The 22,996-nt window shown below is 38.4% G+C and overlaps 1 protein-coding gene across 1 annotated transcript; it reads right to left on the bottom strand.

The window, feature by feature from the left end:
• Positions 1-978: 978 nt before the first annotated feature.
• Positions 979-17,160, bottom strand: LOC137039689 (SLAM family member 9-like). The gene is made up of 5 exons (XM_067414961.1): positions 17,154-17,160; positions 13,582-13,896; positions 13,130-13,420; positions 2,652-2,799; positions 979-1,315 (listed from the first exon to the last, which is right to left on the bottom strand). The coding sequence occupies exons 1-5, from the start codon at positions 17,158-17,160 to the stop codon at positions 979-981; spliced, it is 1,098 nt and encodes a 365-aa protein (XP_067271062.1).
• Positions 17,161-22,996: the final 5,836 nt, after the last annotated feature.

The raw sequence follows: 22,996 nt of genomic DNA, 5'->3' as shown, positions 1-22,996 counted from the left end.
GACGAAACAGAGCCACCAATGCCGACTGAGAAGGTCCTATTTGTAAGGTAAGACTTAAACCAATTGCGAGCATTTCCTCGAATGCCCACAATTTTTTCAAGACGTGATAGTAAAATTCCATGGTCGACAGTATCAAATGCTGCACTCAGATCTAGTAGAATTAAAATGACAGAATCCCCCGAATCAAGAGATAACAAAATATCATTCAAAAATCTTAATAAAGCAGATTCAGTACTGTGGAACCTCCTGAAACCAGACTGAAATTTTTCGAGAATACTGTTCTCATCAAGAAAGCTCTGTAACTGCAATAATACAGTTTTCTCAAGGATCTTTGACATAAAAGATAAATTTGAAATGGGTCTAAAATTTGATAGATCAGCAATGTCCAGGTTGTGCTTTTTCAATATAGGTTTCACCATAGCATGTTTACAAAGGGCAGGAACATCACCTGAGAGAAGGCACTTATTTATAATGGTCAAGATCCAAGACCCAATTTTATGAAATATTTGTGTGAAAAACCATGTAGGCACAATATCCAGAGATGAACCAGAGGACTTGAGCCTAAAAACTATATCTGTTAAGCTAGACATAGTAATAGGCTCAAAAGAGTTTAAGAACTTAATGGCCAAAGGAGTATCCAGGGGGACAAGCTTACCGGGCTTGTTAGATGACATATCAAATGTTTAAAATTAGAAAATGTATAATTTTAAGGGAAACATAAGTTGATTTTAAATTTCATGGCATCAACACATCTCAAAAAAGTTGGGACAAGGCCATGTTTAGCCCTCTTCTTTTTATAACAGTCTGGAGACTGAAGAGACGCGTTGCTCAGGTTAGGAACAGGAATGTTGTCCCAATCTCGTCTAATACAGGCTTCTGGTTGCTCAACTGTCTTAGGTCTTCTTTGTCGCATCTTCCTCTTTATGATGCACCAAATGTTTTCTATCGGTGAAAGATCTGGACTGCTGGCTGGCTATTTCAGTACTCGGATCCTTCCTCTACGCAGCCATGATGTTGTAATTGATGCAGTATTTGGTCTGGCATTGTCATGTTGGAAAATGCAAGGTCTTGAAGATCCAGGAAGACCGGGGCATGAAGATCCAGAATGCTTCTGAGGGTGTTATTATAATAGTCCACTGAGTCCATGGGTGGTAAATGGTTTACAGAAAGGAGATGCTGGATAGTCTCTAGGTTAATGTTTTTTAGATTTCTGAAGCAGATTTGGCGTTTGGGCTTGATGAGGCTGGACAGTGAAGACATCTTCATGGAGATGGCCTTATGATCAGAAACTCCCAGATCATACACCAGAAGATTACTGAGACAAACAGAATTTGTAAAGACTAGATCGAGAGTGTGGCCTCTGGTATGAGTGGGGGCATCGACAAGTTGTGTCAGGAGTCGAGTAATTGGAGGAATTCTGCTGCGAAATGGCAGGTTGAAGAGTTGACAATAAATATTCATATCTCCAAGTACAATGATATTAGCAGAACATTGTACAGAAGGTTGAAAGAAGATTGGACATCTCTGGGATGAATGATGAGTTTGGTTTGGGTGGCCGGTAAATAAGAAGCATCGTAGTGGAAAAGGGGTGCTTACATTTTTACATTACATTTGTAAATGATTGCATTCCTTTTTTTTCACAATTTCTACAGTGTCCCAACTTTTTTGGAATCGGGTTGTAAAAGGCATATGTTGAATAAAATCATAAAATAGTATCACTCAAGTCCTAAAGTAGTGGAAGATTGCAATAAGATAATTGTTTTCCCACCCATTTGAAGGGGTGATATTCATCAGAGCTGTGAAAGTATGCTGAGATCATGATTTGTTTGTATGAATCCACACATATGATGTGCTCTGAATATATGAACTTACACATCATGACACACACATTAGGGGTGGAGCTTACAGTGCTGTGATGCTGTTTTAGCTTCTTTACAGATGGATATATAATTACACCACTAATGATCAGAGTAGATATCAGTCAGAAACATCAGTAAACTCAATTATCAGTTCATCTCAATACTAATTTCATGTTCATATTGGAATATGGCTGAATCTGAAAATAAAGGCTTTATTTGAGGGTTAGGTGTGATGTCGGACTCAGCCTTCCTCTAGTGTTCAAAATATGTTATAGTTTCATTTCTGAGTCTTTCAGCGGCTTCCTTTGGGAACATCCCTGCACATGTAACATCAATCTTTGATCCAGTCTTAAAATATATAATATCTGTTTATGAATACTCAAATCAAGTTCAGAAATAACGTTGACTCTTTTGTTACACCCTTAAATTAACATTTAATATTTAGTTCAATTCTACAGTGATTTATTGGCGTGACAAATATTTGTACATTTATATCTGTGGGGATGCTGCATACATAAGCCTATAGTCTACATCAAAATGAAAACAGTAACATAACATCAATTAAGCAATATAATTAAAGAAATGTGACATTGATGGCATTACAGAATAAAAAAAATATATATTTTTAAGAATTTTCCTGGTTTTGGCCACCAGATGGCTTTAATACCCCAGATTCAGATTATTAACGTTTACACTCCAGTTCTCAGAGGGAATAGGTAAGCTTCACAATCAATAAACAATTAGACTACATTTTAAAACTGCAATATATATCACTCACTATATATTTATGACATCTGTTCTGTTTGAGCTCTTGTAGCTCTGACGTCATTGATCAGAAGAACAGCAGCAGCCGCAGCAGCCACGCCCATCAGCGCAGTGACGACCAATCGGAGCACAGCTTCAGCAGACTCACAGGAGTGGGCGTGGACTTCTGAAAAAACTAAAAAACAACAACAAAAATCAAAACAAAACAAATGAACAATTATTAAACATACGTGTGGTTGACTTTCAAGGGCGCCTTTTTGTGATTGAGTCGTGAAGCGCTCGTGAAATCAGTCCAATGGCGTGCCTGTACGTCACAGGTGGGTGACGTCATTGACCAGGAAACTATAAAGCACCGCTGAACCAAATGTTAGCTTCTGTTGTCTGCAACAATGCTCTCTGTGTGAAATTGTCTTTGTCTATTTATTGTTGTTTGTCAAAAAAAAAACATATCGACGAGAGTAGGCCTATAATGGCGAGCAGACAGCATTTTGGATCGTGTGTTTGTTTAGGAGGAGCATGCACTGACGGTCAGCTGTAGTCAAACGGAGCTGTCAGTGTTCATTCATAAAATCCCCGACGTGTAACGAATGCAATATCGAGAGTCTCTGCTCCTGTTGGCTTTGATCGGATCGCAGATTTTGCTCATCTCAAACAAGCCTAATGTGTAGATTATGGGTCCGCATGCGTGAGCCCAGCTAACAATTTTAGGTTATAAGAACGTTTCCCTAACGTTCCCATTAAGTTCTAAAAACGTTTTTGAACGTTCTAGGAACGTTGTAATGTCCAGTTTGTGGAACGTTGTATTAACGTTCTCATTAGGTTCTAAGAACGTTAAATAACGTTCTTATAAGGGTGTGGAGTATGATCAAATAAAATATTCCTGTTTTCTGCTATACTGTACTTGCTTTTGTTTATTGACATCTTATTCTTTCTTAAAAAAAGCTAAAACCACTTTTATAATTGACTTTTATATTTATATTACATTTATATTTAGTACATAATTAGTTTACTAGATTTTTATTTTGATTGTAAAAAAAATAATATATACACGAAAATAGCATTTAAGTGTCATGAAGTTATCTCTGGATATACAAATTATGTATCTGAAGTTTGAGAAAAAAGCTGTATGACTAATTTGTAATGACTAATACTTTTTTTAATGTAGTAACGTTTTTAAAACGTTCCACTAACAATGTAAGAATAACGTTTTATAGCTAACGTTTTTAGAACGTTTCTCTATAGCAAATAACGTTGGCACAACGTTCTAATAACGTTACTGCGAGAACGTTTTTTGATAACGTTGAGAGAACTTTCAGAGAACGTTAGCCAAAGTTCTGAGAACGTTCCCTGTTAGCTGGGAGGACAGACAGGAATTTCCCTTTCTCTCTCTCGCTCTCTCTCTCTCTCTCTCTCTCTCTCTCTGCGCATGCGTGGCGTTTGTGGAGTGTGTGCGAGCAGTGAGTGTGAGCGCGAGCGCGTGTATTTGCTCTTCTTATGTGTGTTTCTTTCTTTCTTTTCTCTTTTTTCTTAGTTTGTTTATTTGTTTTAGTATTTATCTTGTGTGTTGTTTGTTTGTGCTGCCTGCTTTCTTAGAAAGCATGGCAGCTCAGGGTGGGACTGGGATTGATTTCCTCACACGGCGTCACGGAGTTAAGATAGTATCCGTGGCGAGTGTGGAGGTTTGCTGTCTGGGTGTAGGAGAAGTGGTTGGTCATCAAAATATTCTCTCTGCATCCAGAATGAATGGCGCGACCGTGATTTTTTTGAATTCGGTGGAAAGGGCAAACGAGGTGGTTGCGCGTGGTATAATCATTAACGAAGCTCTTACACCTGTTTTGCCTTTGTTGTTACCGTCAAAAAAAGTCACAATAGGGCTTGGGCACCGCGTTGCATTCTGGGACGTCGCGGCCATGTTGATGGCCTCGCGAATGTAAACATACAGCAAGTCGAATGAGGAGAAGCAGAGTTGGGAGAAAGAAAAAACATGTTAAAATCCTGAAAGGGATGTGGAATTTACCGGGATACGTTAAATAGGGAAGGCAGGGACCGCTATAGAGACAAAATCGGAACTATTCAAGTTTTGGATCCACATGAATTTCCAAAGAAAGAGCGGAGCACCGACGACGACGAAAACTTTATTTTGTTGGTCCCCAACAGACATTCTACTGACTATAAGTAACTTTGCAACTACAATTCAACTTACTCTACTAACCCGAACCCCAACACATAACCATAACCTACCAGTCTACTAACAGTACAGTTAATACTCTAATTAGTGTTAGTTGACATGCTGTTGAAAACGTACATAGGTAGTAGAATGTTTAAAGTGGACAATCGAAATAAAGTCTAACCGAAACGTATATATTATTATTATTATTATTATTATTATTATTATTTTTATTATATAAGAAATTGCTCTGCCTCCGTTTTTATTTGTTATTGCAATGTTACTGTTTACTATATTTATAATTTGCACTTCCTCCATTTCTGTATCTTTTGTTGTTATTTTATAGATACCTATTTATTTGCTTATATAGTATTGAAATAATTTATTTTTTAAAAAAGTGTATTTATTATTGTTATCTAAAGTGCACTCCGTTATATAAAGTGCAAAAACTTGCACTGTGTTCATTTTTTATTTGTAACCTTTTGCCTTGAAGCATTCCACATTTCTGTGTTCTCAGGTTGCACTACTTGCAAATAAACACTAAAAAAACTTCTGATTGTGTGACAATTCTTGCTTTTTGCACATCGTACTGTTATTACTTCTTGTCCGTGGTTGCGCCTCCAAGCATGAAAGCGGTGGAAAGTTAATCCATTTTCGACATTTCCCATGGTGATTATGTGTTGCGCTGTTACACCCCAAAATGCAGCAACGGTTTACCATAGTTGAAATAACGCCAAAATAATCAAATTAAGACACACGACTGAGAGGGAGTACGTCTATAAACAGTGCGCAGTAGTCCGAGTAGCAGCCTAGGATGCCATATACATGGCCGCCACGCCAAGTAATGACGTCATGACGCCCAAGCCCTATATCAAATATCCCCCCGTTCCTCAGTGATGATATTTTGACACAAGCGCTTTCACGTTATGGAAAGTTGGTTTCGCCGATCAAAAAGATTGCAATTGGGTGCGAGTCTCCTTTACTGAAGCATATTGTTTCATTTAGGAGATTCGCTTTCATGATAATCAAAGATGACGCTGAATTAGACTTGGCACTAAATTTTCGTGTGGACGATTTTGAATATGTAGTTTTTGTGACTACTGACAAAATGAAATGTTTTGGATGTGGTAAATCGGGCCACTTAATCCGTTCATGTCCTGATAAAACTAACGCAAATGGAGGTAGTAAGGATGCTGTACACGAGGAGCGTACTGTAAAGCCGCCTGAGGTCGGTTCGGCCGAAGCAGTGCCGACCGCTGATAAAACTGCTGGTGAAGGAACATCTGTTACGGGGCCTGTGGCGGCTGGATCGACCTCAACGGAGTCAATGAATGAAGGTAGGGATACTTCAGAAACCCCTGTATTTGCAGAACCATTGTTGAACAGTGATGTAGAAGAGGATGTGTCCGAGTTAGAAGCAGAGATGACGTTCAAAGTACCAAAAAAAAGGAGGAATGTTGAAACGATCAGTAGTGCGAAGTGTTTTAAAAAAGGTGTGTTTGAAGATCAGAAAGAGTCAGAAAGTGAAAGTGAAATGTCCGATTCAAGTACAGTGTTGTCACAGACTGAATGCATAAACAGAAGCTATGATGTTGATGACATAAAACGGTTCCTCAATACCACAAAAAACAAAAGAGGTGTGATTGTAAAGGAATATTTCCCTGATCTGAAACAATTCCATGATAAAGCCAAAAGCCTAATAGCAGAAGGTTGCCTTTCAAATAAGGAAATGTACCGTTTGAAGAAAATTGTGAGGAAGGTTGGCATAGTTTTAAATGAAAATGAAGACTAAGAATATTGGCAACCTTGGGTTGCTTGTGTTTTTTTGTTTGTTTATTTATTTTAGTATGGCTGAAGTGCGGATTGCCTCTGTAAACGTTAATGGTGCAAGGGATTACAGGAAAAGAGCTGAGCTGTATGAAATTATCAAACAGAAAAAAATAGATGTTACTTTGATTCAAGAAACGCATAGTGATGTGAAAAATGTAAAGGAGTGGATGAAGGAATGGGAAGGTTTATCTATTTTCAGCCACAACACAACTTTAAGTGGAGGTGTAGCAATATTATTTGCAAAAACCTTTAATCCAATCTCGTATCAAGTTGAAGAGTTCTTAAAGGGTAGACTTTTAAAAGTGAGAGCACAAGTGGAGAATTATAATTTTGTTTTTATTTGTGTGTATGTCCCCAACTCAACAATTGATAGGATGTTGTTTTTAGACACACTATGTTCTGTTTTACAAGATGTTTCTAATGATGACTATTTGTTTTTGGGGGGTGATTTTAACTGTACAGTGAGTAATTGTGACAGAAATCACATTGAACCCCATATGCCTTCAAGAAAACGTCTTATTCAAATAATCAATAAGCATGAGTTAAGTGATGTGTGGCGTTTTTCTCATGAAGATAAAAGACAATATACTTGGACACATGCACGTGACAATGTTTTATCTCTGGCAAGATTGGATAGTTTTTATGTTTTTAAGCATCATGCTGGTATTTTTAAAAATTGTTGTATTTTTCCTGTTGGTTTTTCGGATCATTGCATTGTACAATGCTCTTTTTTGTTAAATTCTGTCAAGCCTAAAAGTGCCTACTGGCATTTTAATTTAACTTTGTTAGATAATAAGGATTTTATTTGTACTTTTAAATTGTTTTGGGCCGATTACCGAACAAAAAAAGAAACCTTTCAATCAGTACAAAAATGGTGGGATTTTGGAAAAGTACAAGTTAACAGTTTTGTCAGCAGTATGCTCATAACAGCACTAAGTTTTTAAATCAGTCAATGAAAGACTTAGAGGCTGACATTTTTAGAGTACAGGAATTGGCAGAATCTACAAAACAACAAAGTTATTTGACAATTCTTTCTAAAAAAAAAGAATCAATTGGCAGAATTATTAGGGGTTAAAACACAGGTTGGTCCGGTCAAGATTTGTAAGTCTTGACCAGATGGATGCACCTTCGAAGTACTTTTTTAGTCTTGAAAGGAAAAATCAAGAATCAAAAAAGAATCATTCACGCCTTACGGTCTGAAGAAGGGATGATATTGTCCAATCCTGTAGTAATTAGAAGGAGGGCAATTTTTTTCTATGAGAAGCTATACAGAAGTGAATCAGGACCAGATTGTAATAATGAGAGCATCTTCTTTAAGGATTTACCAAAGGTTTCTGATGAAGCTAATGCGGCGATTTCGGGTGCGCTTAGCCTGGGAGAACTGCATAAGGCTGTTCAGAGCACGGAATCCGGAAGGGTGCCTGGAATTGATGGCATACCAATAGACTTTTATAAATGTTTTTGGGAAGTAGTAGGGGAGGACCTCTTAGAAGTACTCAATGGTAGTTTAGATGAAGGTCTTCTACCTTTGAGTTGCCGTAGAGCAGTCCTGACCCTCCTTCCAAAAAAAAGGAGACCTCATGGAGATAAAAAACTGGAGACCTGTTTCACTTCTGTGCAGTGACTATAAAATTCTTTCCAAGATTTTAGCAAACAGGTTATCTCCAATTTTGAATAAGGTGATCCATCCGGACCAAACCTATTGTGTCCCCAAAAGATCAATTTTTGATAATATTTCCCTTATTAGGGATATTAGAGGAGCTGTGAGGCAACGTGGGGGAGAGGACGCTGGCGTCGTCTGTTCGCCGCTTCTCCACCCACAAATCATGTTACTGTACTATTAGATTTAGATTTTATTTTATTTCCTTATGTTTGTGACTAGTCTAACAGTCAGAGCTACAATTGGGGCTGTTGCTGATTGCTGGCAGCCACTGAGAGGACGTTGTTCCTCGTTTCGCCGTTTTCCACCGCTTCTCTAATGTTTATGTTTGAATTGCTGCGGTTGGTTCTGGTTTGGAGGACATTTGATGTTTCTCGCCGCGACTGCTCACTGGTGGTCTCCCTTGGGCTTAAGCTGCATGGTGGCTGAAGTTTGCACCGGGCTAGCGTCATCTGGGCCATCGTAATCGGCGTCCGGCATGATGTTGGGATGTTCCGCTTCTCGGCTGCGCCGCTGTTCCGTCCTGCATTGCGGCCGTGGAGCAGCTTGGACTTCTGCGCCGACCCCGGTGTGTCCACAGAAGTGCCCGGAAAAATGTTCTGCCTCCTGCATGGTGCTGCGGCGATCCCCATCGTTTGAATCGTCACGAAGATCCATCATCTGGTCTTCAGCTGTCCTGCCTCGGCAATATCATCAGGACACACTGCCGCTGGGAGAAATTTAAAACATGGAGTGGACCACAGTGTGCTGCGGAGCTAACAGAGACTTCCACCATCAGCTGTTTTCTGTTCACCATCAGCTCTGTTTCTGTTCACCATCAGCTCTGTTTCTGTTCACCATCAGCTACGTTTCTGTTCACCATCAGCTCTGTTTTCTGTTCACCATCAGCTTTGTTTCTGTTCACCATCAGCTCTGTTTCTGTTCACCATCAGCTCTGTTTCTGTTCACCATCAGCTCTGTTTCTGTTCACCATCAGCTCTGTTTCTGTTCACCATCAGCTACGTTTCTGTTCACCATCAGCTCTGTTTTCTGTTCACCATCAGCTTTGTTTCTGTTCATCATCAGCTCTGTTTCTGTTCACCATCAGCTCTGTTTCTGTTCACCATCAGCTCTGTTTCTGTTCGCCATCAGTTCTGTTTTCTGTTCACCATCAGCTCTGTTTCTGTTCACCATCAGCTCTGTTTCTGTTCACCATCAGCTACGTTTCTGTTCACCATCAGCTCTGTTTTCTGTTCACCATCAGCTCTGTTTCTGTTCACCATCAGCTCTGTTTCTGTTCGCCATCAGCTCTGTTTCTGTTCACCATCAGCTCTGTTTCTGTTCACCATCAGCTCTGTTTCTGTTCGCCATCAGTTCTGTTTTCTGTTCACCATCAGCTCTGTTTCTGTTCACCATCAGCTCTGTTTCTGTTCACCATCAGCTACGTTTCTGTTCACCATCAGCTCTGTTTTCTGTTCACCATCAGCTCTGTTTCTGTTCACCATCGGCTGTTTTCTGTTCACCATCAGCTCTGTTTTTTGTTCACCATCGGCTGTTTTCTGTTCACCATCAGCTCTGTTTTCTGTTCACCATCAGCTCTGTTTTCTGTTCACCATCAGCTCTGTTTTCTGTTCACCATCAGCTCTGTTTTCTGTTCATCATCAGCTCTGTTTCTGTTCACCATCAGCTCTGTTTTCTGTTCACCATCAGCTCTGTTTTCTGTTCACCATCAGCTCTGTTTTCTGTTCACCATCAGCTCTGTTTTCTGTTCATCATCAGCTCTGTTTCTGTTCACCATCAGCTCTGTTTTCTGTTCACCATCAGCTCTGTTTTCTGTTCATCATCAGCTCTGTTTCTGTTCACCATCAGCTCTGTTTCTGTTTACCATCAGCTCTGTTTTCTGTTCACCATCAGCTCTGTTTTCTGTTCACCATCAGCTCTGTTTTCTGTTCACCATCAGCTCTGTTTTCTGTTCACCATCAGCTCTGTTTTCTGTTCACCATCAGCTCTGTTTTCTGTTCACCATCAGCTCTGTTTTCTGTTCACCATCAGCTCTGTTTCTGTCCCCCCCCCCCCCCCCCCCTTTGTTGCACTTTGAGATTCTTCGGAATGAAAAGTGCATTATAAATAAAATCTATTATTATTATTATTATTATTATTATTATTATTATATGATGTCTCTAAGTTATCAAATAGTAACATTGGATTGATTTCGCTGGACCAAGAAAAAGCTTTTGACCGAGTTGAGCATGCATACTTATGGGAAACCTTAAAAGCTTTTGGTTTTAGTAAAAGTTTTATAGACAAAATTAAGGTTTTGTATAGTGATGTTGCGAGCATACTTAAAATTAATGGTGGCTTATGCACTCCTTTTAAAGTTTTTAGAGGTGTGAGACAGGGATGCCCGCTTTCTGGAATGCTATATTAATTAGCAATTGAACCGTTGTTGCAACAATTGAGAATAAATGTACAAGGTTTTAAATTGGCTAATTCTGGAAATAGTATAAGTCTCTCTGCATATGCTGATGATGTTTTAGTGTTTGTTAGTCAACAGAGTGATGTGCGGGTTTTAATGAGTGTGCTTGATGATTTTAAAAAACTGTCCTCTGCTAAAATTAATTGGGAAAAAAGTGAGGCACTACTAATAGGGGATTGGAAAAAAAACGTTTTCACCCTTCCTCCTGGTTTAGTATGGAAGAGAGGAGGTTTTAAGTATCTAGGGGTTTTTTTGGGAGATGAAGCAACTGTACAAAAAAATTGGGAAGGAACTCTTGAAAAAGTTAAAGGTCGTCTGAAAAAATGGAAGTGGTTAATTCCTAATATGTCATATAGAGGTCGAACCTTAGTTATAAATAATTTAGTAGCATCCTCTTTATGGCATAAGCTAACCTGCATAGATCCTCCTATGCGTTTGTTAGCACAGATTCAAGCGACGTTGGTTGATTTCTTCTGGGACAAGTTACATTGGCTTCCCCAGAGTGTATTGTTTTTACCCAAAGAAGAAGGAGGGAAGGGACTGATACATCTCCAGAGTAGAACAGCAGCTTTTCGTTTACAATTTTTGCAAAGACTTTTGAATGGTTCAATAACGTCAAGTTGGAAAGTAGTTGCATGTAGAATACTACAAAAACTTGGAAATCTGGAAATGGACAGAAATCTTTTCTTGATGGACTTGTCAAAACTGAACATTAATGAAATGCCTATTTTTTATAGGAACATTTTTAAAGTGTGGAATGTGTTCAGAGTACAAAGAGATGAACATTCTAAATCTCTTTACTGGCTCCTCGAAGAACCACTAATATATGGAGCACGCTTTGAGTTAACACACAATGACTGTACAATCCCTGGACTCACTGAAACACTTGTGGCTTCCAAAATATGTACAATGAGGGGTCTAGTTAATTTGACAGGACCACACTTTGTGAACACGGAAAGAGTTGCTTTAAATTTGAACATTAAGTCAAGACGATTTGTTTTTCATTTATTAGAAAAATGGAAAAAAAAAACTGACTTCTGATGAACTGAAACTTTTGCTGGACTACTGTGAAGGAACAAATGTTCCTAATGAAGGAGATGTGTTGTCTGATTTTTCTCTTTTACCTGTTTTAAATGATGTGTCAGGAATGTTTTTAAGCTCTGGAAAATCCCTATGTCTTAGTTTTTTTTCAAGTACTGGCAAATCTTTTTATAAAGCTTGTGTTCTGGTTTTTAACAAGAAAGTGCTTAACAAGAGGGTTGACACACCATGGCGTAATGTTTTAAAAATGTGTGATGATGATAAACCAGAATGGAGATCATTGTATAAGCCACCTTTAAGTAAAAGAGTTGGGGACATACAATGGCGACTTTTACATGGTGCAATAGCAGTCAATGCATTTATTTTGGTTTTAAATCCTGATGTCACTATAGAATGCCCTTTTTGTTCAAAGAGAGAAACTGTGTTTCATGCTTATATGGATTGTTTTAGACTGAAACGGTTGTTTAGTTTATTACATAATTTATTTTATAGTTTTAATGAAACCTTCACTATAGATGTATTCATTTGTGGTTTTAGATATGTTAGAAGAAATAGATATATTTGTCAGTGTTTAAATTTTATTATAGGTCAAGCAAAGTTGGCAATCTATATGAGCAGAAAGAACAAAATAGAACTGGGTGTAAATCAAGATATTAATACTCTGTTTTTAGCTACAGTAAAATTTAGAATACTCATTGATTTTTATTTTTATAGATCCATGGAAGATATTGTCACATTTGAAATGAAATGGTGTAAGAATGAGGCTTTGTGCACTGTTATTGATGGTAAAATATTTTTTTTCTTTTCTACTAATGTAGGAAAAAGTTTTAGTTAATTTTCTTGTGGTATAAAAGGTAACATGTAAAATGTAAAACATTGACTGTTGGTAAAAGTGTTTCATGTAAAAATTTGAAATAAAGTCTTTTTTCAAAATTCAAATCTCTCTCTCTCTCTCTCTCTCTCTCTCTCTCTCTCTCTCTCTCTCTCTCTCTCTCTCTCTCTCTCTCTCTCTCTCTCTCTCTCTCTCATGATTGTGTGCAAACTAATAAGGCCTACATGTTTTCAGACTATATGGTTCCCTTTGTAAAATTTAGAAATTATAATATGAATATTCAGTCAGTCACACCAAGTTTTGTATCTAAATGATTTCGGCTATATTTAAATGTTCAATACTCCTCTGTTGATGCCTGTATTAATACACTATATTCAGCCTCTTATCCAGACTGTTTTTACTTGTCTGATTGATATTTGGCTGCATTTCATTTTGAGGAATTAAATAGTAAATACTTTTCAGAAGTTTATCTAACAAATTAATTCAGTGAATAAATGCAACTAATATCGTGCTGCCGTACCTGCACATGTGTGGCAGAGTTGAGTGATGTTGGGATGTCTGGTCTGGTTGCTGATGGGATTGTTCAGCACACAGCTGTAGGTGTTTTTATCCTGATATTCCACCTCCAGAGGTAGAGAGAGACTGATGCTGAGATCAGACACACTGATGCTGGACAATAAACTGTTTCCTTTGAACCAGGAGAGAGTCACATGACTCACATTCAACACCGAACACACCAGTGAACATGAGGATGATGAAGATGAAGAACAGTGTGAAGAGTTACTGATGATGACAGGAACAGGCAGACGAGCTGAGAAAGAGAGAATAAACATATAATAATACATATAATTTACAATCTTATTTCCCATTCACTGTGTTTTGTGATCACTGAGTGTTTCTATCAGAAAAGAACAAAATGTTGGTATGTAAAATAAGAATATTTGAAGGACGAGACAAAATATCTCTCCTCACCGTAGACAGAAACACTGAATGATTTTGATGATTGTTTCACTCCCTTTATCAGTAGTTGATAATCTCCAGCATGTTCAGTTGAGATGTTTGTGATGGTCAGAGATCCAGTTTGATGATCCAGCTTCAGTCTGTCTCTGAATCTCCCGTCAGTGTCGTTATATGAGAAGATTTGTCTCTCAATGCTGATTTTAGCTATCAGAGAGTAATCAGCTCCATATCTCCACAGTATGTCGTTGTCTTCCTGTATTTCAGTGAGATCAGTGTTTAGAGTGACAGAATCTCCCTCCATCACTGACACTGACTCACCAAACACACCTGGAGAACACACAGATTTTTTTTTTTTTTTTTTTACTTTTGTAGGCTATTTGCATAGTATGGAAGCCCGTTTCCGCCACTAAATAATAAAAAAAAATAATAATAATAATTTCGACTTTTTATCTCACAATATCTCACAATTGCGAGTTATAAAGTCATTGATCTGCCGCGTCCCGACACATGAGTTGTGTCATGAACACAAGTATTTTAACTGTAGTTTTAGCTGATAATGATGGAATGATTGTCTTATTACCTGAGTGGCATTAATATCTCTGAGCAAACGCGCTCTTGAGGGGATTTTAAATGCAAGTTTGGCACTAAAACAGAACGGATGATAACGTTCATATTCTGATGTGTTATTATGGAAATATAATCCCCAGAACATCACCACCCTCAGAATGTGCTGTAATTCACGATTTCCTTAGAGAACGAGTGTGTTCAGTGACACGTCCACTTGGGCATATGACATGTCGCTGTACATACAGTCACCTGAGCGTGGCGCTGCTGGGATCATATTTTTTATAAATAACGAATGAATCATTAATAGCATATTTCATGAATAACGCATCAGAATATGCTGTAATGCAGGATTTCGTTTGAGAATGAATTTTATTGACCTCATATGCTCGGTTTTGATCATATTTTAAATAATAAATTAATTGTAAAAGGCTCTGTTACCACTTCAGTTCAAACCTCAATGTCAAGGTTATTGGTGCATGTGCGCGCACGCACGCACACACACGCACACACACACACACGCACACACACACACACACACACACACACACACGTGCGGTTGAATGGCGTTGAACCTGACAGAGAAACAGTGAGTTCTGCTGCCGAACAGTTGCAACAGAAATATGAGGTTGAGATGGAGCAGTTTTCATTAAAAGCCTACTCCTGTAAATAATAATCTTATATGTTTTAATAAAAGGCCCACGTGACAAATTCAACCAGAGTACCCCTTTGCATTTATTTTCTATTCTCAAAATCCTGCATTACAGCATATGATGCGTTATTAATGAAATATGATCCCAGAATAGCGCCACCCTCAGGTGAATGTATGTACCGACAGAGCACTGACGTGTTGTGATCGGGCAGCAGTTTTCATTAAACGTTAAAAAGATAAAATGATACTGTTTCAATAAATGGCGCATGTGACACCAGAATCAGAAAGAATCAATATAGGAGCTTTATTGCCATTTTTGCACACACAAGAAATCTGTCTTAGTGACAGAAGTTTCCAGTATACCCCAGTAGCTACACAATAGAGAATAAAAATAAATGAATGAGTGAGATACACGTATGCATAATACACACAAATAGACAAATTTGTATGTACATGTGTGCTATGGAACAGAATAGGCTATAATATAGAATTAACAGTCAGGGAATGGAGTAAGAGGTTCTTGTCAAATAAATAGTATAGTAAGCTATAAGTGTGCCAGTGTACATATTTATCATTTGATGCATTTAACATGTCTTACATATTTAAAGCACATAGAAATATGACATTATATAATGTTTGCAGCTGATATTTAATGTACATATTTATCATTTGATGCATTTAACATGTCTTACATATTTAAAGCACATAGAAATATGACATTATATAATGTTTGCAGCTGAGATTTAATGATATGCGATTATATTACTTGATTAGAATTTGTAACAGATTAGCCAAAGATCGATTCATTTATTATTTCAAATATGATCAAAACCGAGCATATGGAGGTCAATACAATTCATTCTCAAACGAAATCCTGCCTTACAGCATATTCTGATGCGTTATTAATGAAATATGCTATTAATGATTCGATATTTATGAAATATGATCCCAGCAGCGCCACGCTCAGGTGACTGTATGTATAGCGACATGTCATTACTGAACACACTCGTTCTCTAAGGAAATCGTGAATTACAGCACATTCTGAGGGTGGTGATGTTCTGGGGATTATATTTCCACAATAACACATAAGAATATGAACGTTATCACCTCACATCCGTTCTGTTTCAGTGCCAAAGCTTGCATTTAAAATCCCCTCAAGAGCGCGTTTGCTCAGAGATATTAATGCCACTCAGGTAATAAGACAATCATTCCATCATTATCAGCTAAAACTAAAAATACTGTGTTCACGACACAACTCATGTGATCGGGACACGGCAGATCAATGACTTTATAACTCGCAATTGCGACTTTATATCTCAGAATTCTGACTTTACAACTCGCAATTGTGAGAAAAAAAGTCAGAATTGTGAGATAAAAAGTCGCAATTATTATTATTTTTTTATTATTTAGTGGCGGAAACGGGCTTCCATACAGAGCCCTTTTCAGGCAGTAACTCAAAAGTGCTGTACATTACAAAACAATGATAAATAAAAATGAAAATCAAACCAAATAAAAACAACAAGCAATAAAACATCTATTAAAAGTTTAAACTGCGAGCAAGAACAGGTATGACTTTAAGCAGCATTTAAAGGTACAGCGTCGGGGATGATATAACCACAAAAGGACGGTTATTCCATAATCCATAATCTGGACGGTGAAAGCAAAAGTGTGGTCACCCTTAGATTTAAGACGTGCTCTTGGGATCATTTAATAATAGTTTATTTAAAGATAATCTTTTTTTTGAAGAAAAAGTACTTCTGAGAGTGTAAGAGTAAAGCTGTGGGACGTACTATCACATCACAGTCTTTAACGGACAGCCTCTGTCACTTAGTTACACATCCTGTCACTGTAAACTGACCTGTCAATCATCTTCAGTTAACATCCTCCACACTTCATTTCATTTCCTTCAGTATCAGAGAGAAAAGAAGCAGCTCATTGATCTGCAGTCGTGGGTCTTTCATGAGACTCTCCTCATATTAATACAACGATGAATATAAAGTTAATGTCCAAACAGATCTTTATACAGGTTCAGTGTTGCAGATGAAATATAATGAGGAAAATATTAAATCAAATATTTTTTATCGGGTTAAATGTTGATTATTAGTCACTTTAACCCCTTTATCTAAACCTCTTAACCGCCGGACTCGCACATCTGCCATGTTTGTAGTTTTTTAACACTTTCATTGTGAACTTTTATTATATTTTCAAATGTTGTTAAAAGTGTGGAATCAAATTCATTTCTGCTTATTTTGTGCATCTTTTATTTAGGAATAACAGAGAATGCAAATACCTTTGTTGATTAGAAAAAGCTGATTACTTTGTGTTAAAGCTAAAGCATAATGTAATGTCTTAAAAGAAATAAACTTACCAGCCATATGCCACACGCAGCACAAAATAAACAGATGAACCATCTCAAATAACACTGAAATATGTGAACACACACAGTGAACTAACTCAAGTGTTAAACTGTGATATTATAGTGCTGAGTGTGAATCCTCCCCCACCGGATTTGACCACCACACACTCACCCACATGTGTGTGTTCCTGTAAGTGTTGTTCTTTCTCACTTCAAGCCTTAATCTGTTCTTAGTGACTGACAGTATTGATTATTTTACAAGTTGTACCATTTAAAGGGGGGGTGAAACACACAGTTTCAGTCAGTGTCATGTCAATCTTGAGTACCTATAGAGTAGCATTGCATCCTGCATATCTCCGAAAAGTCTTTATTTTTTTAATAATTATATAAGAAAGATGCGCTGTTCCGAGTCTTTCCGAAAAAAGCCGAGCGGGTCGGGGCGTATCGTGTGAGCGGAGCTAAATAATGACGTGTGCGCCGCCGTGTTGAGTGCGTCGTAAAGCTGTGTCATCCCTAACAGCGGGAAAAACTTTATTCAAACTAAAAATATGGCTTTTAATCAGATACAGCCATACATCTATGATCCGGAATCAGACCCAGAGGCTGCAGTTGAACAGGAGCAGCAGCAAAAACGACTAGAGCAGGACGTCTCTATGTGGTACAAGTTATACACTAACTATATAATATGCTTAGCGACTTGTGTTATTTACATATTTATACTTGAATTCTATCGTCGTATTTTTGTCTTTGAAGGTGTACATGTGGGAAGTGCAGTTGTGCACGTGTGTTTGTGTGTTTACGCGTGGTTTGTGTAGACAACACGGAATAGTAGCACATTTGAATGAAGAAGCGCGCTTATTTAGTTCAACATATTTCCCCACTCTTTGTGTATTGTTGTTTGGAGTGCTTTTACAATACACAAACATAAAGTTACACATATAGTGGCCAGCTAAACAAATGTACACGCACTACACATCGCATGCTCCATTGATCAATTTCTATATATAGTAATATATATAGTAACTATACGTGATCATGTTTGGGCTACTTGATGAGCATAGACACAGACATTTGAAGCAGTCTAACTCACCGCCCGCGGTTCTAACGTTGGGACTGCTCCATCCTTCAGCATTAGGCGATTGGAAAATCCGGCGTCAAGCTGGGCCTTGTTTATGAAACAGTCCGCACCGAAATGCAGCGAACAGATATAAACATTCGCGCAACTCAGTTGCTGATCCGGAAAAGCAAATTCCATCCACTGTTGCCTTAACGCGGGGTTTTTGGGGAATCTGTGCAGGACTGTCTTGGTCTGGCAACCAAAAACGCACTTTTTGATGTCATTGTTAATTGTGCACATCACCTGTGCAGCAGCCTACGAGCCAGCGCTTTGATGGGCATAGCCTGTTGCTTTCGCTCTCTCCCTCTCTCTCTCTCACGCTCTTCCGGTAGAATTGTCCGTAAGGCCCATACAAGGAAATTCCGCCCCCATTAACGTCAAAGGGGACGCATGATCGCAAAAAACTTGCCGAAACTTATGACTAAGCGGAAGTAGTATTTTTGACAAAGAAATACTCCCATCAAACGTCCACCTTAACTTTTGAAACTTTGTCTATGTTTAGTATGGGATTCCAAGTCTTTAACAGTGTAAAAAGATCAGTATGCATGAAACAGCATTTCACCCCCCCTTTAAGTTCTAATTCACTGTTGATTATGAACTGCAGTCATGCTTGTGGAGCAAAGCATCACTATTGTTCTCTTGAGTTTGTCATTGACCCATTAATGTGGTGTCAAATCATACAGCTTTTTTAAGAGAGATGTGCTTTGACTTTTATAAGTGATCGGGCGTACAATGTTTGCACAGTGGGCAAAAAATGGGGATGAACTTTGACGGGATATAAACGAGGATTTCGTAGAGACATGGGTCACCACATTTGAAGAGGCTGTTCTACCCCTCAAGTTTTACCCCTGGGACGCAAGAGCTGTCCTATAGACACACTATGGTGAAGACGCGACCCATGAAACAGGAAGTGCTCATGTGTATTTTTCCTACTATGGGAACTTGCATAGAAATACTTTATTAAACATAACTCTGGATCACAATGTCATAGAGATGTGGGAGGTGGGCTTATTTAACTCATGCAACCAATCAGTCTCTCAGGATCATCATGAAGCTATCAAGCCATGCCCTAGCAACCATTAAGAGCACCCTAGCAACTGATCCTATAAACTGCCATTATAAAGGCCCAGATGGATATCTTTGCAGCAGTGTCATAGAGATGGACGTGGGCTCGTTTGACTCAATCATTCAATCTTAATTATCTTCTTGGACACTCTGTAACAACACCCTAGCAACAATTGTCAAGCTCCCTAACAACAAGTTCCATATTTGAAGAGACCAAAGGGGATATCTTTGAATAGAAGAGTCAACTAGAAAGATTCAGGAGCAACAACAAAAGCAATAAGTCCATCGTGATAAAAAGGCCCATGAACAGAGATTTGGTGTTGGAGATCCAAAATGGATTCCTGGGCACACAGAGACTGTGGCTTGACCACTTTCTTATAAAGTGATGCTTGGTGATGGGAGATTGGTCCGAAGACAAGTGGACCAAATTCATGGCTGGCAGAAATTGCTTGTGAATCTTTCAGAGGACATGGACTGTAGATATTTCCCTGATCACTCTGATCTGATAGTTGCTAAAGAGACTGAGGAACCGGGGGCTGAGGACATTTCTGGTGAAACCAATCCCTTTGAAACAGCTGGATTCCTCTCCAACTTCTGAGAGGACCACTGACAGGAACAAATCCGTTAGCCCTGTTGTGAGACGGTCACCTAGAACCAGGAAATTGCCTGGTCATTTGAAAGATTATGAACTGAAGTGAGAAAAAAGTGAACTGTTGTTGAAAGATTGTGAAAAGGAGGAAAAAAGAAGAAAAATCTGTGCACTGTGATGGGTTTTTGAGTGTGTAAGTAGGTTTCCCCTTCATGATGGTGAGGTCATTTTTTATTAATTTAATTTAATTATTTATTTATTTATTTTATTTTATTGGGGGAGGGGACTATGGTGGTTGTATAATAGTGCATAGTATTGTGATTTATTATGGAGGAAATATTGTTAACTTGGGTGGAAGGAGATGCTATAGAGTGAGCTGTTGTAGATTAACCTGTAGGGGGCAATCTAATGCTGTTCATCTTGACTTAAAAGTAGCAAAGAAGAACTTGTGTGCACATGTAATCCACCTGTGATGCCATCGTGTACTGCTGGCTGCTGCTGCTTTCCTTGAGGAAAGGACATTCTGAACAGATCTGTCTCATGCAAGGTATTACAGACTGAAAGAACTATTTAAAGTCCACTATACCTGAAGCTGGTGTTTACCACCATCCATCATACTGAAATAGAGGAAGAGTTATTGGCTGTATGTCACTGTGTGCCATTTCTTTGGGCCTGCATGATCTTGCATTCTTTGCTTCTTGAAAACATACTACTATTCACCATGTCTAGTGACTACACACGAGACATGTTGGTCTGTGCTAAACCACTGAACCGATACGCTGACGGTTGCCACCACCAGTGCCCTTGAGCAAGACCCTTTACTCTGTGTTGCTCCAGTGGGATTGTCCCTGTGATAAGTGAACTGTAAGTCACTTCGGATAAACGCATCTGCCAAATGTGTAAATGTAAATTAATACAGGGTTATAATACCAGAAATACATCATATGATTGGTCAAATGCAAAGACCACAAGTAAAGAGTGAGGGAGTTGTTTGGCCTAAAACTGAGGTAAATTTTGGTAACTGTGCTTTACATAAAATACATAGAGAGATATCAAAGAAAACCCCAACACAGTACAAATACAGCTTAAAATTTAGGCAGATGCCTGATCTAAAAGATGTAGCTTTACTTTAAGTTTGAAATCATGTATGCTTGTTAAAGATCTCAAAGATAATGGAAGACCATTCCAAAGCTTCGGACCGATAAAAGCAAATGCACGGTCCCCTCTTGACTTCAGACGGGAGCGAGGCTGGGACAAAATACGGGTACTGGAGGACCGTAGACACCTACCGGGCGCGTTCACAGTCACGAGTTCAGATAAATAGGAAGGGGCAAGACTGTTTAAGGCTTTAAAAACAAACATCAATATTTTAAAATCTACCCTGTAAGGCACAGGCAACCAGTTTAGCGACAGTAAGATTGGCGTAATGTGTTCACGTTTGCGGACCCCAGTTAAAAATCTGGCAGCAATGTTTTTGGACCATTTGAAGCCTTCTAATCGAAAATGCAGGTAATCCTGCATATAGTGAATTACAATAGTCAAGACGGGACAGAACGAAGGCATGCAGAACTCTTTCAAGCTCAGTTGAAGTTAAGAATGACTTGGCTCTAGTTAGCAACTTTAGATGGAAAAAACACGATTTAACCGCAGTGTTAATATGTTTGTCAAGCCTAAAGGAGGAGTCCGAGGTAACACCCAAACTCCTGACTGTAGGTTTGATCTCACACTGTAGGTAAGCCAAATTTTGAATGGTTTTTACATTATCTAAAGAGGGTCTAAACACAATAGCCTCTGTTTTACTTGCATTCAAATGTAAAAAATGTGCGGACATCCAGGATTTTATTTCATTTAAACATGCAAATAAGGTTTCTAGACCCTTTGTGTCAGTACGTTTAAAAGGCAGATAGATTTGAGTATCATCTGCATATAAATGAAAGGCAGGGGTGGTAAGTAATCAAGTAAAAATACTTTGATACTTTACTTAAGTATTTTTTTCAGGGATCTGTACTTTACATTTTTTATAGATATAGAGTATATTTTATTTGCATATACTTTTACTCTTACTTCACTACAGTATTAAAGGCAAACTTTACTTTTTACTCCAATACATTTCCCCATGCATGTCCAAGTATTAAGTATTTATTACACTTGATTTCCAAACCGGTCTGGTCGGTCATGGATGATCCAGTCGGGTATAGACTTGGAAAAGCTGACAAGTCAGGTTTGTCACACTTACGTTAGCTCAGTGTTTCCCCAACTTTTTTATTTTGCGGCACACTATTCACTATGAAAACATTGGTAACATTTTACAATCCAGGTGCACTATTATAATTCATGCCTAATGCACAGATAATCATTAGTTAATGTATTACTAATGAAGAACTAAACCATTTATTAATGATTACTGCATCAGCAACTAATGAACATTCTCTATGATTAATAGATTAAGTAATATATGAATTGCTATTAATTAAATATGACATCAATAATTCCCTAATAACATATTACATTATCTAATAATGTAAATTCATGTATTCAAAGCCATGCATTCCGACTCTCGGTTGTCTGTTTAATTAATCATTAATCAAAACAATTGGCAAAATTATAGTATGACTTTACTTGAGCCCCTTTCACACTGCGATTCCGGCAAATACACGGATAATGTGACCCAGCATTTGTTCTCGGGCCGCTAGATTTGGTCCATTCACACTGCCAGTGAAATACTATATGTGTATATGTGCACTTTCACACACAACGCTTAACGGTCCCGGGTCGAGTTGACACGTGACATCCGGATGTGACGTATAATGGCGAGCGATCTCAGCTTCAACGCGGATAGTAAGGAGCTCCGTGGTCTCGACTTGTGTCCAGTTTGCGCACATTTCTGCTTGTTTAATTTTAGTTTCTTTTGTATACGAACACTCTCTGCGTTTAAAACACCGACGAGCTCTTCTGGCACTGCAGGGTTGTATTATTGAAAAAACAAGCTTTAGGAGTCGCACGATAACTACGTACACGTTGCGGCATTAGTTTCGGCTTTTGTTCACACAGCGCTCGTCCCGGGTCGAATACCGCAATATTACT

Source organism: Pseudorasbora parva, chromosome 14, assembly GCF_024679245.1.
Source record: "Pseudorasbora parva isolate DD20220531a chromosome 14, ASM2467924v1, whole genome shotgun sequence".
Classification (NCBI taxonomy): domain Eukaryota; kingdom Metazoa; phylum Chordata; class Actinopteri; order Cypriniformes; family Gobionidae; genus Pseudorasbora; species Pseudorasbora parva.
Note: the sequence above shows the minus strand (reverse complement) of the source record. Positions and strands in the feature narration are given on the sequence as shown.

Excerpts from the sequence above, each read along its gene's own strand:
- LOC137039689 (XM_067414961.1), bottom strand. Across the intron at positions 13,421-13,581 it reads ATTCAGTGTTTCTGTCTACG|CTCGTCTGCCTGTTCCTGTC; the intron begins GTGAGGAGAGAT and ends TCTCTTTCTCAG. Across the intron at positions 1,316-2,651 it reads AGAGCTCAAACAGAACAGAT|TAATCTTCTGGTGTATGATC; the intron begins GTCATAAATATA and ends TGTTTGTCTCAG.